Source organism: Neolamprologus multifasciatus, chromosome 22, assembly GCF_963576455.1.
Source record: "Neolamprologus multifasciatus chromosome 22, fNeoMul1.2, whole genome shotgun sequence".
Lineage (NCBI taxonomy): Eukaryota > Metazoa > Chordata > Actinopteri > Cichliformes > Cichlidae > Neolamprologus > Neolamprologus multifasciatus.
In genome coordinates this window covers 33,938,688-33,957,557 of record NC_140459.1, presented here as the reverse complement: position 1 = coordinate 33,957,557, position 18,870 = coordinate 33,938,688, and the positions used below count along the sequence as shown (strand labels likewise).

General features: G+C 43.1%; 1 protein-coding gene across 2 annotated transcripts in view; it reads left to right on the top strand.

Moving 5' to 3' along the window:
• The window catches only part of LOC146493865 (retinoic acid receptor beta-like), a 229,692-nt gene extending 213,469 nt beyond the window's left edge, over positions 1 to 16,223 (top strand). For both annotated transcript variants that reach the window (XM_085149712.1, XM_085149713.1), the window contains 3 exons: positions 2,165 to 2,369; positions 4,779 to 4,937; positions 13,635 to 16,223. In XM_085149712.1, coding sequence (XP_085005838.1) covers positions 2,165 to 2,369; positions 4,779 to 4,937; positions 13,635 to 13,879 — 609 coding nt within the window. In that variant the 3' untranslated portion in view covers positions 13,880 to 16,223. The remainder of the gene's footprint in view (positions 1 to 2,164; positions 2,370 to 4,778; positions 4,938 to 13,634) is intronic.
• Positions 16,224 to 18,870: the final 2,647 nt, after the last annotated feature.

The window sequence follows — 18,870 nt, the reverse complement described above, 5'->3', positions numbered from 1 at the left end:
GATGTGTGTATGTGTGTATCTAAGCGCAGGCCTGGCCAGCCGGTGCGAGTCACCGCCAGTAGCCATGTTTTATTCTTTTTCATGTTGCAGACATGCCTGCCACTCACTGTCAGAGTCAACCCACTCAAATAGCTTCAAAGGCTACTGTAAGCTTCACATCCACCATCAGTTGCTTCATTAGGTGAACACACACACACACAAACATGCAGTGCAACAGGGGGATCCAAAGGTTACTCTCTTTGGGTCTTTGGAAGGTCACAGTTTTTCTGGTGTATTGTGTCTGCTGGTGTATGTAAAATGTGTTAGAGCTCATAGAGTCAGCTGACTTCTATTATACATGTCAAGGTAAATAATGGTCTGTAAATAAGAACAGCAGCCAGGTGTTCGGTAGATGAATGTGCATTTAACTCTTTTTTAGGTTGAACATGTCAGCAAATCACTGGTTCAGCAGCAACAACACACAGAACAACAATAACATTTTACGTGGGTTTAGGTTCTCTCTGTGATGTGTCAAAACTGTTACATTTTGTTTTGTTTGCAGATGATACAAATTTTTATTGTTCCGGAGAAAACCTGAAAGAATTGGTTAAAATTATGGTTGTTGAAATGAAAATAATAAAAAAATGGTTTGATGTAAATGAGTTATCGCTGAATTTGGAAAAAACAAAGTTTATGATATTTGGAAACCGTGTAAAGGAGGAAGAGATAGTATTATCTGTAGAGGGAGTGATAATTGAAAGAGTGACAGACTTCAGTTTTCTGGGTGTAACAGTGCAGCGGTCTCCAACCTTTTTTGTGCCACGGACCGGTTTATGCCCGACAATATTTTCACGGACCGGCCTTTAAGGTGTCGCGGATAAATACAACAAAATAAAACTAGTACTGGTACCAAAAAAAAAAGAAAAATTATTCATAACACACGTGAAAGACCCAGGAAAACCGAGTTAACGATAAAAACAATAACAAAATAACACTGAAAACCGATAAAAAACCTGAAAACTATACATTTCACACCTGAGCCTCAACTCTCGCGGCCCGGTACCAAACGACTCACGGACCGGTACCGGTCTGAGGCCCGGGGGTTGGGAACCGCTGTAATAGTGGACAAGTTACCATGGAAACCTCATATTGAGCATGTTAAAAAAAAGTTGGCTAAAAGTATTTATATCCTGGGTAATGTTAGATATATATTAGATTACAAGACAATGAGAATATTATATTTTTCATTGTTTCTACCCTGTCTGAGTTATTGTGTTGAAGTATGGGGGGATACATATGTGACTAATATGAAACCATTATATTTATTACAGAGGAGAGCGCTTCGAGTGATGCATAATGTTAAATATAGAGAACACACTAATAGTTTGTTTATAAAATCGAAATTATTAAAACTAGAAGACAGTGAAATTACAGACTTTAACTATTATGTTTAGAGCAAAAAATAAAACACTACCTCTGAAGTTACAAAGTTTATTTGTATTGTGTGGCAGAAGGAAGTTTTATTTTAAGCTCGAACCACACAAAGGCAAATGTGTCCAACAGTCACAGGCATAAGAAACTGGAATTCTCTCAGTGATCATCTTAAGTGTTGTACAAATGTTTCTCCATTTAAAATCTGCTATAAGAATAAAATGATAAACCAATACGAAGAAGTTGAAAATAATAGAATTTAATTGTAGAAAAATGATCCTTTAAGTTTGATATTTAGTGGTGTTGCTCATTGTTGAGTATATTGTTCTGTTTGCTTTGTTTTGTTATGTGCAGAATATTGTCAGAGTGTAATTTTTGTTGCCTACTTGTATTATCACAGATATCACAGGCAGGCGTCCATAAGAATTTATTCTTCTTCCTTTTCATGCATGGAAACTTTAATTGAAAGGAAGGTTGTGTGTGGGAAATGAATTACTGCTGTACCATGTGTGAAACATAAATAAATAAATAAATAAATAAATAAATACTAACTGCAAGGAGAAACATCTTTCTCTCTGGTAGTAAACTCCACTACAGTTTATATTATTGGACAAACTGTGATATAAAGCTAATCACGTCTCAGAATAAAGATACAGTCTGAAAGTGAGCAGTAGGGTCTCCTTTAAACTTGTATTTCATTAAAAAAGCTGCCAGCTGTGAATCACAGTTTCTGCCTTGTTTGCTTCTCTGTCAGATCCTGCGCATCTGTACAAGATACACTCCTGACCAGGACACCATGACCTTTTCAGATGGGCTGACCCTCAACCGGACGCAGATGCACAATGCTGGCTTCGGCCCGCTCACTGACTTGGTGTTCACTTTTGCCAACCAGCTCCTGCCCATTGAGATGGATGACACAGAAACAGGCCTCCTCAGCGCTATCTGTCTCATCTCTGGAGGTGAATGAAGGACAGAGCATGAGGCCTTTAGTGAGAATGGGAACCGTTGGTGTTGATTAGTGTTGGTACCAAAGAATGATGAGAAACTGACAGCGTGTACCTCAAAAAAATAAGAACACGAGGACACAAATTCTGAGCAGACCTCATCACATTCCTGTCCTCAGAGGGATTGTGTGGTTACACCTGCGTGTGCTTGCTCAAAAGAAGGAATCACCCACAAATGTTATCTAAGCAATCAGATCTTGGCTGTAGTCACACCTATACTTAGCTCATCACTGCGTGGTGATCAGAGAGTGGATCCAGATGCAGGACTCAAATTTTTATTTGCTAAATACAAATACAACTGAGCACATGAAGCTAAGTGAAACATTACAGGCTGCCAGAGGACCACACATAACATGCTGTTTGCAGCCTGATTGCATCATAGTCTAAAGACATGCACTAAACAGTTTATGGTGAAATGTTGTACATAAAGAAAATGATTCAGTCCACATTTAAACTCTGCTGGACTCTTATTCGTTCAGCACAGTTACCTGTTTTGACTCCAGCTGAATGTAGTCTGAACGTCAGCCACAGGTTTCTTTGAGTAAAGCAGCAATGATCAGACTGTCAAACACATGAAGGAAATTAGAGAGTAATAATGTTTCATTTACTGTATGTCCACCAAAAACCCTGCTTCAGTTGTCTTCATCACTCCCACCCGCCATCAGCGCTCAGGTTTCATCACTGCTGGGTTTTCATTCAGAGCTCTATATGTATATACTCAACCTACAAGGTCTCGCTGCATATTACAGGCTCTTGCATAACCCATGAAAGGCACAAGACACCTCTGATCGCATTTGTAATCACATATCTTGACTACAGTTTCCCCAGGTCTAGATCTGAGTGTAAACACTGCCACCTTATGACTGGTTTGTGAAGTACACATTACACCATCAGGTCATCAACATTTTTATTTACAGACCACGTAATCTCATCTTGTTTGCTAATGTTTCAGTTAACTGTAAATATTTCAAATATGTTCAAACTAACAAACCTATTATAGAAGGTTAAAGGTTAAGGGTTAAAGGTTCCTTGGCTGCACTGGAGGTACAGTGGTATCGTTAACTTACAGTGTCAGTAGAATACTGCACATGTTATATTTTAGTTTTCTCTCTTTAATGAATTTGCAAGAATTTCAATCCAATTCAATTTTATTTATATAGCGCCAAATCACAACAAAAGTCGCCTCAAGGCGCTTCATAGATACAGAGAAAAACCCAACAATCATATGACCCCCTATGAGCAGCACTTTGGTGACAGTGGGAAGGAAAAACTCCCTTTTAACAGGAAGAAACCTCCAGCAGAACCAGGCTCAGGGAGGGGCGGGGCCATCTGCTGTGATTGGTTGGGGTGAGAGAAGGAAGACAGGATAAAGACATGCTGTGGAAGAGAGACAGAGGTTAATAACAGATATGATTCAATACAGAGAGGTCTGTTAATACATAGTGAGTGAGAAAGGTGACTGGAAAGGAAAAACTCAATGCATCATGGGAATCCCCCGGCAGCCTACGTCTATTGCAGCATAACTAAGGGAGGATTCAGGGTCACCTGGTCCAGCCCTAACTATATGCTTTAGCAAAAAGGAAAGTTTGAAGCCTAATCTTAAAAGTAGAGATAGTGTCTGTCTCCTGAATCCAAACTGGAAGCTGGTTCCACAGAAGAGGGGCCTGAAAACTGAAGGCTCTCCCTCCCATTCTACTTTTAAATACTCTAGGAACAACAAGTAGGCCTGCAGAGTGAGAGCGAAGTGCTCTAATAGGGTGATATGGTACTACAAGGTCATTAAGATAAGATGGGGCCTGATTATTTAAGACCTTGTATGTGAGGAGCAGGATTTTGAATTCTGGATTTAACAGGAAGCCAAAACAGGAGAAATCTGCTCTCTCTTTCTAGTCCCTGTCAGCACTCTTGCTGCAGCATTTTGGATTAACTGAAGGCTTCATCACAGTGAACAAACAAACAGTTTCACTGTTATTATGGGATTTTGAGGTGGAAATGAATTTAACCTATTTTGAAATAAGGCTGTAACATGACAAGGAGTGGAACAGGTGAAGCTCTCTGAATACTTTCCAGATACACTGTATCAACCAAACAAACAACAACAACAAAATATTATTATTGTTGAGTCAAGCAAGTATTTGAACCCTCAAACGAAATATGATTTAGTACTTGGTGAGGCGTTTCTTGTAGTTGTTCACCAGGTTTGCACTCATCTCAGGAGTCGGTGAACTCTAAACTTTTCTTCTAAATCAAACCAAGCGTCATCACATATAATCGCCTCAGTTTTGTCTGTATCATATAAACCAGTATATGAATTTGTCCTAATTGAGCCTGAAGTCTGACGTGTTTTGTGCGTCTGTGTATCAGATCGTCAGGATCTCGAGGAGCCCTCTAAAGTGGACCAGCTGCAGGAGCCGCTGCTTGAAGCTCTCAAGATCTATGTGAGAAAGCGTCGGCCAAGTAAACCACACATGTTCCCCAAAACCCTGATGAAGATCACGGACCTGCGCAGTATCAGTGCTAAAGGTAGGGTGGACATTAACGTGGTGATGATTAGGGATGGGTATTGATAAGATTTTCACGATTCCGATTCCATTTTCGATTCTGTTTAACGATTCGATTCTTTATCGATTCTCTTATCGATTTTTTTTTTTTTTTTTAAAGGAGAACACTAAGGTCAATTAGCTTAGATCTTTGTTTTATATCGTCTCTTTGAACAAGATAGAAATTTAGGAGTAACATGGCCTTACAAACCCAACAGTGAGATCTTAACAGATCCAACCTACAGCTCTTCAATGGGGTGTCACAGGGTCCCCAGGAAAAAAAATTGTGAATGTAAAATAATAAAATAAATATTCTTCTGTAGCAATTACACAAGAATATCCAATAATGTCCCTGCCTACAATTAAACACATTCACTTACCGAAAATCGGGGGCATCTGCTGTGGCAAACGGCTGCAAACCTTTTACCACAAACTGAGTCACTGCTCGGTGACATTCGTCTATCCTGGCCTGAAAGGAGACGCTAACGGTAGACTGTAGCGAGAACTGCCAGCATCTGAGCCAGACTCTGTCTGTCTCTCTCATCACGGTCACCTAAATGCACAGTAATGGCAGGTTTTGTAATAAGGCAGATCGCGCTAACATAATATGCACTGTTAGTTGATTATTTACCTGCCGTATTAACGGGAGAGGACGTGCAAACGTTACCGCTGCTGCTGGGTTGAGATTCACGAGTCCGGAGCGGAATTAAAAACACGACATTCATTTAAGGTTATCGTGTGTTTTGTGAGCAAATGCTTTTGCATATTCGTAGTGTTTCCTCCCTTAAATGAAATATCTACTTTGCAAGTATTGCAAGTTGCCCTGTTGTCATCCGTTCTCGTAAAGTATAACCAAACTTTTTAGCGTTTGAGCCGCCATGTTTCCTGCCAGGTAAATGACGCTCCGCAACGTGGTGACGTCATCCGGGGCGACTGGAATCGATAAGGGAATCGTTTGCAAAAATGGCAAACGATTCCAAGGAATTGAAACAGTGGGAACCGGTTCTCAACAAGAACCGGTTTTCGATACCCATCCCTAGTGATGATTGAGCTTACAATCAGCAAAGTGATGTTTTTAAAGTGCTGTGTGGTGACAGCTACAGGAAGGCATTATTAGTCCTACTGTAGTTAATAAATATCTGCTATATCCCCAAAGATCATTTATTATTAGCTGAAAATAAAAGTGGTTTTAAATAAAACATCATGAAAACACTTCAGGACACATAAAACTCTGAAAAGTAAAAAGAATTATTCTGCAGAAAAATGTTCCCCATATTACTGCTGCACATGTTTAAGGTTGAGCTGCTTTACTTTCATATAAATTTATTTGAATATGAAGTATTTGCTGAATAATGCATATGCTGTTTCATGTCCAGCCTACATCTTATGTATATTAAAATATAATAATAATAAAACAAATTCAGCCTAATTAAAAGGCTTGAGCCGACATTGTTAACGGTCCAGAGGAAGGTTATTAACGGATTGTTCACTTTGTTGTTGTTTTGGAGACAATGATGATTAAAGCTGGGTTGAGGTGCTGTCACACGACACAGCTTCGATAGTAGCTCTTGGTGGAAAGATATAAAGATATATACAGCTTACAGTAGGGGAAATAATTATTTGATCCCATGCTGGTTTTTCTAAAAGACGGAGGTCTGGACACAGGGTAGGCCTCTCCACACCTCCAAATAATTATTTCTCCCACTGTGCAAGAGCGGAGGAGTGTGCACACATGTGGAGCATCGTCTGCAGGACCACGTTGGACATCGAAGAGGAAGCAGAGTATTGTCTCATATTGTGACGTCTTTATCTTTCAGTATAAACTGCACTGAGATGAGCTTTTGTGAATTGCTGCCATTTAAAAATAAAATTGAACTGAATTAAACATAATGATGAAATGCTGCAAATAACTATATTTTAGGAAATTGTAAACATGCTGACATAGAAAGATGTTTGTGATGATGATGATGTTTGCATATACACGACAAAAATAACAGATTTCTTCTATATTGGCTTTTCTTCCTGTTAAATCCAGGATCTCATTTAAAATCCTCCTCAACAATCTGGCCCCATCTTATAATGCTCGTCGTACCATAGCGTCCCATTAGAGCACTTTATTCTCTTCTGCTGGCTTACTTGTAGACTATAGGGTCTTTAAAGGAGAAGCTGATCCTTCAGCTGTCAGGAACAGCTCCCAGTTTGGATTCAGCAGACAGGCACCCTCTCTATAAGATTTAAAACTTTCTTTTTTGCTAAAGCATGTAGTCAGGGCTGGTCAGGTGACCACGAGTCCTCCCTTAGTTATGCTGCAGTATGCTTATGCTGCTATGGCCTGCCATGATGCACTGAGTACTTCTTCACTCACCCTTTTTACTCACTATGTGTTTTTTGTCATTTCTCCCTCCCCTCACTCCCAAATAGTTACGACAGATAGCTGCTCTGGTTCTGCTCAGGTTTTATTTTGGTCAAAGGGGAGTTTTTCCTTCCCACTGTTGCCAAGTGTTTGCTCAAATGAATCATTTATTGGGGGTTTCTCGCTACTGTTGTTGTGTCTTTATTGTACAATATAAAACGCCTTGAGGCAACTGCTGTTGTCATTTGAATGAATAAATAAAATAAAATTGAACAGGACTAAATTGAAACAGCTAACCACCATTTTTTTATCTTCAAGCTTTTTCAAGCATATATACAAAACGGAGCATACACACAGGAAGGAAATACGATCTTCTACTACAACAGGTGCTCAAAAAGCAGTGGGAAGAAGTAACACTTGTGCACTCCCACCCTCCACATGCTTCACAGAACTGTGCACCTACCCTTGTCTGCCAGAAGGATGATGATGATGTTCTTATTACTAAGTGATGTCAGTGCCTTCGTTCATCCAACAGATGCCCCCCGCACCTGTTGGATGCTGGGGGCTTTGCATTACTGAAACAGGCTGAAAATTTCACCCGTAGTTGCTCTGTTTCCACGTCTGCAATGTTCCATCCATCTTCTTCCGCTTTATCCGAGGCTGGGTCGCGGGGGCAGCAGCCTAAACTGAGAAGCCCAGACCTCCCTCTCCACAGCCACCTCCTCCAGCTTATCCGGGGGAACACCAAGGCGTTCCCAGGCCAGCCGAGAGTTATAATCTCTCCAGCGTGTCCTGGGTCTGCCCCGGGGCCTCTTCCCAGTGGGACATGCCCAGAACACCTCACCCAGGAGGCGCCCAGGAGGCATCCTTGTCAAATGCCCGAACCACCTCAGCTGGCTCCTTTCGATGTGGAGGAGCAGCGGCTCTATTCTGAGCCCCTCCCGAATGGCCGAACTTCTCACCCTTCGGAGGAAGCTCATTTCCGCCGCTTGTATTCGCGATCTCGTTCTTTCGCTCACTACCCACAGCTCGTGAGCATAGGTGAGGGCAGGGACGTTGAGAGCTTCGCTTTTACACTCAGCTCTCTCTTCACCACGACGGACACACAGTGATCGGACATACAGCATCCGATCACTGCAGTCGAGGCAAGTCTCTGTTGGATCTGCTCCTCTTTAGATTTTAGCACATTGATGGTAAAATTTGTTTGTTTCAGCTGGTGCTGTGCCTCCTGGAGAATTTTAGTTGTTCGGAGGCCCTTAACTGAAGAGCTCATTTGCAGACTTTTAGGAGTAACCCTGTTTTGTCTGAGGCTGAATATCAGGTGATTCCTGTAATCAGCCATCTTGCATGCTGTTTGCTCATACAGCCCTGTGCGTTAAGACTCACGGTGGTGGCTTTTGTGTCGATATCAACTTGGAATGGTGCAAGAACTCTGTGCTAGTTTCTAACTACTGTTTATCGCTGGTAGAGTTTAGATGCAGACCTTTTTATCTAACTCAGGAATTCACTACTGTGCTCGTTACATCAGTGTACATCCCACCCAGCGCTAATGCTAAAGAGGCACTCTGCAAGCTGTACAGGGCGATCAGCGAGCTGCAGAACTCACACCCCGATGGACTGTTCATTATCGCTGGAGATTTTAACCACGCTAATCTCAAGTCAGTGCTTCCGAAATTCCATCAAAACGTAGACTTTGCGACGAGAGGGAAAAATGTGCTGGATCTTGTTAAGACAAACATTCCCAGCACGTACAGAGCAAAGCCCCGCCCCCACCTCACACACTCAGACCACTTGTCTGTTATGCTAATTCTGGCATACAGACCGTTCATCCGACCCTGCAAACTAGTTCTAAGACAGGTGAGACCCTGGCCTGCAGGAGCTCTCTCTCCTCTTTCCTGACTGTTTTGAACACACTGACTGGCACATGTTCAGGGAGGCTGCAACAAATGGCGACCGCACCAACTTGGAGGACTACACAGCTACATCAGCAAGTGCATCTATGATGTGACTCCAAGACTATCATAATACGCTCCAACCAGAAACCGTGGATGACTGCAGAAGTGCATGAGCAGCTAAAGACTCACAACTCCACCTTCAGAGCAGGCGACAAGGTGGCCCTGGGAACAGCAAGGGCCAAACTGTCTTGAGCTATCAGAGTGCGTGCATGGCAGAAGAATCCACAGCCACTTCCAGGACAGCGGCGACATGTGGCGCATATGGCAGGGCATCCAGGCCATCACCAACTACAGGAAGACAACACCTGCCTGTGATGGTGACGCCTCCCTACCAGATGCGTTGAACAACTTCTATGCACGCTTTGACGCTCAGAATGATGTGTTGGTAAGGAAGTCCACCCCCCTCACAAAAACCAGGCTCTGTGTCTGACCTCTGCTGATGTGAGGAAAAATCTTCGCAGAGTTAGCCCACGGAAAGCTGCTGGTCCAGATAACATCCCTGGGAGAGTGCTCAGAGAATGTGCAGATCAGCTGACAGCTGTCCTCACGGACATCTTCAACCTCTCCCTGAGCACTGCTGTCGTCCCAACGTGCCTCAAGGCCACCACCATCGTTCCCGTGCCAAAGTCCCCAGTGTCCTGCCTCAATGACTACCGTCCCGTTACACTCACGCCCATCATAATGAAGTCGAGAGGCTCATCATGAGGCACATTAAGACCCTGCTGCCATCCACACTGGACCCACTGCAGTTCACCTATCGCCCCAACCGATCAACTGACGACGCCATAGCCACCACCTTACTTCTCGCCCTCACCCACCTGGACAATAAGGACGCGTATGTATGAATGCCGTTCAAAGACTTCAGTTCAGCATTCAACACAATCATTCCTCAGCACCTGATTGACAAACTAAGCCTGCTGGGCCTGAACACCTCCCTCTGCAACTGGATCCACATCATCAAGTTCGCCAATGACACAACTGTGTTGTGTCTCATCAGCAAGAACGACGAGTCAGCATACGGAGAGGACGCACAACAGACTGGTGTAGAGTCAACAACCTGTCTCTGAACGTGGACAAAACAAAAGACATGATTGTTGACTTCATGAGAGCACGGAGAGATTGCTGTCCACTTAACATCAATGGATCCTCTGTGGAGGTCGTCAAGAGCACCAAATTCCTTGGTGTCCACCTGGCAGAGAGCCTCTCCTGGTCCCTCAAAACCAGCTCCATAACTAAGAAGGCCCAACAGCATCTCTACTTCCTGAGGAAGCTGAGAAAAGCCCATCTCCCACCATCCATTCTTACCACCTTCTACAGAGGGACTATTGAGAGCGTCCCGAGCAGCTGCATCACTGTCTGGTATGGTAACTGCACCGTATTGGATTGCAATACCCTACAAGCCTCCAGCATTGTGCACACACCCCTCACACACACTCTTCACACACACCTGCTGCCTTCTGGAAAGAGCTACCGGAGCATCCGGGCCCTCACTGCCAGACTGTGGAAGAGTTTCTTCCCCCAGGCCATCAGACTCCTGAACACTCAGTGACTGGACTGACACACTCATACCTTCATACACGTCACTACCAAGCACTTATCTGCAGTATCTCATACACACACCTTCATACACCAAGTTACTTTTTGCACAAAACTCAGTATTTTGCACATTTCCATTGCTTGTGTCTGTATCATTCTGTTCTGTTTAGTGTTGCACTGTCTTGCACTTCACACTCTACGTAGTCCTGTGTTTGTCCGTTATATGTCATGTAGCACCAGGGTCTCGGAGGAACGTTGTCTCTTTTCACTCTGTCCATGTCAAGTCCATGTCAAAAGAGAATTGTACATAGTGTGATCAGCTACATGAAATGTGATCACTAAGCAATCCAGAGATTGCTCTGTAGAAAAATCCATGTAGAAAAGAGGAACCTCGGCTCTCAGTTCTTGGAATAACTTTGTTATCTTTGTACACACACAAGCTTGTATAAATAAAGAACGCAGACAGTGACAGAGCGCGAGTCCATGAGTGCCTCCGGCGAGGACGAGCGCTCTGTGACTGCCCTCGCGAGTAAAGACGACTGCAGTGTTTGTGTTTTCTAACTCAGGTGTTTCAGCTGAAGGACTGTGGGGCGATTCTTAGAAATCCCCTGTCAGTCCACCAAACTCATTCAAACTTTGAGGCAGGGTGCACGGCTGACGGAAAAACATAACTGACTGAGCCCACAGCTGAAAACATGTCAGTATATGATGTTCACTGGAGTCATAGCTTGCTGTCTTTTTGTGAATATTTTTCTCTCCTTGTTTTTAAAGCAGAATCATAATTCATGAATCATAAATAATAAGCAGCTTTGTTTGCAGTTGTGCAGGCTTGTCAGTGTTTTTCTTTCACAGAACTGCATTGTCAAGACAGGGATAGCCAAACTGGTCAGCAGTCACTGTTAAGATGGGTTTCGATGAATTCCAGCACAAATAATTTAAATGTTTCAGCCTCTCTTTGCCCATCACAAGGGATTTTTGACTCGTGCTAAAAATGAAAAATGTTCACACACAAACAAATTATCCATTCAGTGCATCTTCAAGCTTTTTAATAGGTATGTTTAGGTCTTTAAAAGGAAAAGACAAAAGGCCAGTATTGACCCCTCAATGAGGTGAAGTAGTTTCCAACACTGTGCTTGACTGTGGGGATGGTGTTCTTTGTGTATTTGTACAGCGAGTCAAGTTGATGGCAGAGAGCTTGACTTTGGTTTCATCTGACCGGAAGCCTTCTCTGAATCATTTACATGTTCACTGTGTCCAGTGTTGGGGAATAACAGAGTACATGTACCGGCGTTACGTATTTAAAATACAAAATATGAGTAACTGTATTCCGTTACAGTTACCGTATGTCATGTTACCGTATGAGCAGCCTTTCAACGCCTCTCTCTGTCTCTCGCTGGCAAAGTTGACCCAGACAACAAAGTAAAGCTAGTTTTCAGCTACGAGCCGACACGAACCCGACGTATTAACCAGAGGTCCCTTTACTACGGTTCAGAGCCGCGGACCTGTTTTATATACGCGCGGAATAGTTTTCTACACGAGATCGCTGCAAAAAGTGCAGCCTTGCCTAATGTCCACCTACTGTTACTCATTTATTTTAAGATTTAAACATCTAGTTGGTGTTGGTATGGACAGTAACCTTCAGTAACAGTAATAAATCACAGCAATAGGACATTCATGTAGTTGTAAAAAGCATGATAATATATTAAGTAATCCAAAGTATTCAGAATATGTTACAAAATACACCAGGTGTTGTTGGTGACTGTGCTTCCAACTGCCTTCAGATCATTAACAAGCTCCAACTGTGTAGTTTTTGGGCTAGTCCACCACCTCATGATCATCTCGCCCCATGAAGTGAGATCCTGCATGGAGCTCCAGACCAACAGCATTTTGTATTTCTGCTATTTCTATTTTAATCAGGAATTGTGGGAATGGGACACTTAATACTGACATTTTTAATGTGTTGAGCTTCTGAAGTGCTGGTATTTCGAAACACTGTGTCACGTGACCATGGCTAAGTAAGGTTCAGTGCACAAGCATTTACAGTTAACACTTTTCACTGAGCTTAGTGAGTGTTTAGTAGCACATTCCAACTTTGTGCAGGTTTCCTTGTCCCTGATTGATTGATTGGTTGGTTGGTTGGTTGGTTGATTGGTTGGTTGGTTGGTTGGTTGGTTGATTGATTGATTGATTGATTGATTGATCAGTCTTGGTTTCAATGGGATTACTTATTTATCAGTCAATTACATGCAAGTCAATTTATAACTTTTATGCAGCGTGACCCAGATGGGATCTGCGGGTCTCGCCTGGGGTCTACTTCCTGTAGGACATGCCTGGCTAGTAGAGGCCAGGAGGCAACCACCTCAGCTGGCTCGTTTCTATGTGGAGGCTCAGCAGCTATACTCTGAACCCCCCCACACGACTGAACTCCTCACACTTAATAAGGGAGAGCCCATCCACCCATTGGAGAAAGCTAATTTCAGCTGCTTATGTCAGCGATCTCATTCTTTCACCTTTAGAGAATGATAGCAGTGTTAACACGATGTTCAGGCCTGGATTAACAGATTTATGGCGTTTCCTAACATAGATGCTCTATCTGGTAGCAAATGGCTGCATAACACTTATGAAACAACAATCTACCAGCATCGGCATCAGTTACAATGTAAAACCATCAGATTAAACGACTCGTACATAACAGCAACAATCAGTCGACTACTTGTGCACATCCCTACTGCTAGCATTTTAGGTATTATATGGTTGATATTGAGAAAAGGACTGTAGATGTTAAGGATTTATATTCCAGTTTCAAAACTGTTTTTCTCCTACCGTGGTCTTGCAGGAGCAGAGCGAGTCATCTCTCTAAAAATGGAGATCCCAGGTTCCATGCCACCGCTAATCCAGGAGATGCTGGAGAACTCAGAGGGCCAAGATAGCCAGAGCAGCAGCAGCACTTCAGCTGAGGTGGGGCCCAGACTCAACAGCAACAGCAAGGGAAGTCGCAGCAAGGATGCTGCTACTGTGGAATCCCCTAATTCCTCAGACAACGAGGAGGGTGCTGCCACACCACCCAGAATCGAGCCCTAGGAGGCACCCCGGGAAACTCTCTGGCATTACTTTGCTCAAAAACATGGGCAAGATGTACATCCCTTAAAATCTACCTAACCTGACTCCTAAGCTTGATATTCCATTTTCCGTCCATTTTGTCCCTATTTTTCTCTCCAATTTCCCCAAAATTCTTTCATTGAAAAGAATATAACACAGAGGTCTCAAAGGATCCCTGCTTTGTGTACATTTCTGAATCGAGCTCTTATTTGACATGCCTCTGGGACTGTGACAGGAAGGGCATCGCTCTCACAAACCAGCAGAGATAATACTCCTCAGGTCTCCTGTGTAAACTCGTATCTGCATGACGGGAGTTTGATAAGTGTTTTCTCTGGTTCGCTCAGTCTTTCTCTGTCATCTGTTTTCTTCTCTTGTATCGTTGTCACATTGTACATATCATTGAATGGTTAGGTCTCTGTTTCTAAGATGAATTTTGTGGTGCTTTATTCGTTGTCTCTGAGGTGACGCATCGAGGATTAAAGCGGGGCTCATTTTAAGTCCTTCAAAAGGTTATCTAGAAGGTTACTGCATATAGACATCATGGAAGTCTAATATTTTATATTTCTTATTATATTTAAAACGTTTTATCTTTTATAACTGTTTTGGGTTCACATTTCTCCGTGAATAAGTGTACATCCAGACGTCGAGTTTTGTTTCCTCGAGGGAGGAAAGCACAAGAGCAGAAGCCTGGAGATCCACGCTGATCAGATTGGTCATGTCTGTTCTGCTTCAACCTTCCAGGCAAACTGCTGAGACCTAATGTAGAAGGTTCGATTGAGAATGCACCAGTCTATGAAATCAACTCATTTTGTGGCTCTTGTCAGAACTGATTGGGGAAATTAGGCTGATGACAGATACCAGAGGTTTTTCTGATCACATAAGACCCTTTTCCCTGTTACAGTATACTTCAGGTTTACCAAGAGTCTCTTTTATTGTTTGCACTTTGGAACTGGGAGAGAATAACTGGAAAACGTGTTCTCGCCATCTGTTTCCACAGTGTCAGATTAGCCTTCTGTGTAGAACAGAGAGGTAGTTCCTGGTTTTAACCGAGTCTATGGCTGCAGTTCCACCTCAGATACTTCAACAAGATACCAGGAACATTTGAAGAAAGTCAGTCCGGGCAGAATCTATCACAGATTATTTTATTTTGGTGTTAACTTGTGCTCACTGATGAAATCTGAGAATACAAAGAATTACTGTCATTAAGTTATGCTTTAAATAACTAGCTTTGTTGCTACTTTATTTGGAGCTAAAGCTGAAAGTTAGCACAGTCGAAATGTTGGTAGTGACCTTTCATTGCATAGGAAAACTCCACAAACTACTTAACTGGACTTTAGTTGTGGATGATAATGTTACTTCTAATTTTGATGTGTGTAACTCCTGCGTCTGACCACTTATTCACGGCAGGTGTTAGCAGGTAACTTGGTGATTGAAATAGGATAGAATACCTACTTTATTGTCATAAAATAAGCTAATAAGAACCACAGTGCAAAACAAGCTAATAAGACTGTCTCTTGCCAGTCCCTGTTTTCCCCGTCAGCTGTGCTAACATTTGTGCTTAACCCTCCTGTTTGATTCCAGCCTACATTAGCTTAGCAGCGATGAATGATTGAATGTCAGCCTAATCAGCGACTCCAGTGCTAGCAACATGTACATGCACGTGCATCTATTATGGCCTTATGAGAAGAGCTCCATAACCTCTTTTTCTGTCCCTTGCTTGAATCAGTGACACACGGGGGTAATGCTCCACACATGACAACTGTACACTAATGTAAGAAGTACACAGTGGGGTGATTGTGGAAAGACCCCAAACACTGACCGAGCTCTTTACATTGATAGACGTTCATCCCTCTTGAGTCAGCAGAGTAAAGACAATTGATGCAATATTAATCTCACTGACTGTGAACATAAACATGGTGAAGCTTTGATGAGTAGCTGTAACTATATAACTAAACAAAATGACAATTAATTGTAAATGGTCTGTATTTATATAGCGCTTTTCTAGTCCCTAAGGACCCCAAAGCCCTTTACACATCCAGTCATTCACACACTGGTGATGGCAGCTACATTGTAGACACACTGACAGAGGCGAGGCTGCCGGACACTGGCGCCACTGGGCTCTCTGACCACCACCAATGGGCGGTAGGTGAAGTGTCTTGCCCAAGGACACAACAACCGAGACTGTCCGAGCCGGGGCTCGAACCGGCAACCTTCCGCTTACAAGGCGAACTCCCAACTCTTGAGCCACGATCGCCCCACAAACACAAACACGGCACAATGTTCAACTTTAAAACAATTAAGTACAAACAGTATATAACAATTTTTTTTAAAAAAAGATGTATTTCTTCATTTCAAGGAGGATGCAGTAAAGATGGAAAGACATTTTTGTTTTAGTTTCAGCAGTAAATACAGTTTACAGGCAGAGTTTTGTGCTAACAGGCAAAATTCATGCAGAAAATCAAGTTTCAAGTTTGATTCAAACACTCTGCATTGATCATTTTGAAACCAGATTTTACATCTAGACTGTAATTAAATATTATTATTATTAATAATAATTAATTATTTCAAGTCAAACAGGTTTAAATAAAGCTTTAAGTTTGCATTGAGCTGAGCAGTTAATTTGTCACATTCTGAATAAAAGCACGCAGAGCTTCACAGTTCTTGCTTTGACACGAAGTGACATGAAGTTTTTCCTGATCAGCGCACAGACGCTGCACACATGCTGCACACATGCTGCACAGACGCTGCACAGATGCTGCACAGACGCTGCACAGATGCTGCACAGACGCTGCACACATGCTGCACACATGCTGCACAGACGCTGCACACATGCTGCACACATGCTGCACACATGCTGCACAGACGCTGCACAGATGCTGCACAGACGCTGCACACATGCTGCACACATGCTGCACAGACGCTGCACACATGCTGCACACATGCTGCACACATGCTGCACAGACGCTGCACAGACGCTGCACACATGCTGCACAGACGCTGCACACATGCTGCACAGACGCTGCACACATGCTGCACACATGCTGCACAGATGCTGCACAGACGCTGCACAGACGCTGCACACATGCTGCACAGACACTGCACACATGCTGCACAGACGCTGCACAGACGCTGCACAGACGCTGCACAGACGCTGCACACATGCTGCACAGACGCTGCACACATGCTGCACACATGCTGCACAGATGCTGCACAGATGCTGCACAGACGCTGCACACATGCTGCACAGATGCTGCACAGACGCTGCACACATGCTGCACAGATGCTGCACAGACGCTGCACAGATGCTGCACAGACGCTGCACAGACGCTGCACAGACGCTGCACACATGCTGCACAGATGCTGCACAGATGCTGCACAGACGCTGCACACATGCTGCACACATGCATGGGTTCGGTAACGTGGAACCTTTGGGGCTAACTTTTCAGTTTGGGGGAATAGCAGTTTCTGCTTTCTTGTTGATAGCAAAGTGAGAGCAGCAACACCATCCTTGTGTCTTTTCGTTAATGAAACTAGAGCCTTAAGTACAGTAACTGAGTTTACCATGAAGACAGAAGTGTGTCTTACAACACACCTCATTATAACATTAAATTTGCCTTCTTTAGACAGACTGAATCTTGAGAGACACCAGTTAGTTCAGTATAGCCAGGCTCCTTTCACACAGCTGAGTGCCGCCTGTTTCAGTTGGAAACATTATTCGAGCAACAAGTGTAAGAATTCTATAAAAAGTATAACAGTCATAACAAATAAGACATTAAAATGATTACACTGTGAAAATGATGGTAAATGTGTCTCATACGATTCTGCAGTCCGGTGAAGAAGACCTGCAGTCACATGATTTGTCAGACGATACGTGGACGGCTCTCTGTCATCTGTTTTCTATCACATTGAGACAAAAATGAAAATAATAGTTCTTCATTTTCTGTATTACCAACTGAATTCTTGATTCCTTTGGTAAAGTGACTCAAAGGTATGAAAGTGTGTGATAGCTATGCTGCTCCACAGAGCAACATTTATCTTGTATTCATAATCAATACTGTTAGATTGTAACATTCTCGTGTTTGGAGGAGCAAACGTTGGTAGTTCGTGTCCCTGCTGTCAGCACGCCAACTCATTCCAGATGCAGTTTGAAGCATGACTCCTTTTTCATGTCACTCCATCCTGTGTGTGTGTAATGACAGATTGCTACGCAGCACGAGCAAACACAAAACAAAGTCCCTAAAAAACACTTACACAAGGTCAAAGTGATGTCCACTGTGGGCGAGTGCAGCTGTTGCGTTGTCGTTGCTCTTATTGAAGCGTCATCTGACGATGACATTTAAAGATCGACTCAACATCAGCCGTCATGTGTTTTTGGTACAGCACAACAAACGGACTCAAAATCTCTCCCTATTGTACATTTTACACTCACAGTTTATTGAAGGCTCACATCAGATTAAAATATTCTCCGTGGACTGATTAGGATTAGGTGAACTGTGACGCCACACTCTCGGTCAGCATGGATGACAGGTTTCCACGTGTGGAACATGTGGCAGCACATCTGGAACTCTTAATGTGAGACTTTCTAGATTCTATCACTGCAAATACATATCACACCTGAGCTGTTTGATTTGTTGTTTGTGTGTTTGGATGTGAGTAACGCGTTGGCGTCTGACAGAAGAATGATGTGCAGTATTAGGGAGTTTATCTTAATGTAACATAGGAATTGTTCTCCTGTGGTTCTCTCTGACGTGCTCTCCTGGTGAGACACGTTTTTTATTTTGACATGAAAAGTTCTCGCAGCTGAAGAATGTCCACATCCTGTCCCGAAGCCTCAGCGAGCCCTCGGGCTCCTGGATGCAGCAGGGACTGTTCTCTGTTCCTTTTAGGAAAGAACCTCACCGTGCTGAATTTCTTATTAGTCTCCACTGAATGTCGTACCGATGTAACTGTACTCTACTATCTAGCTCACTGCA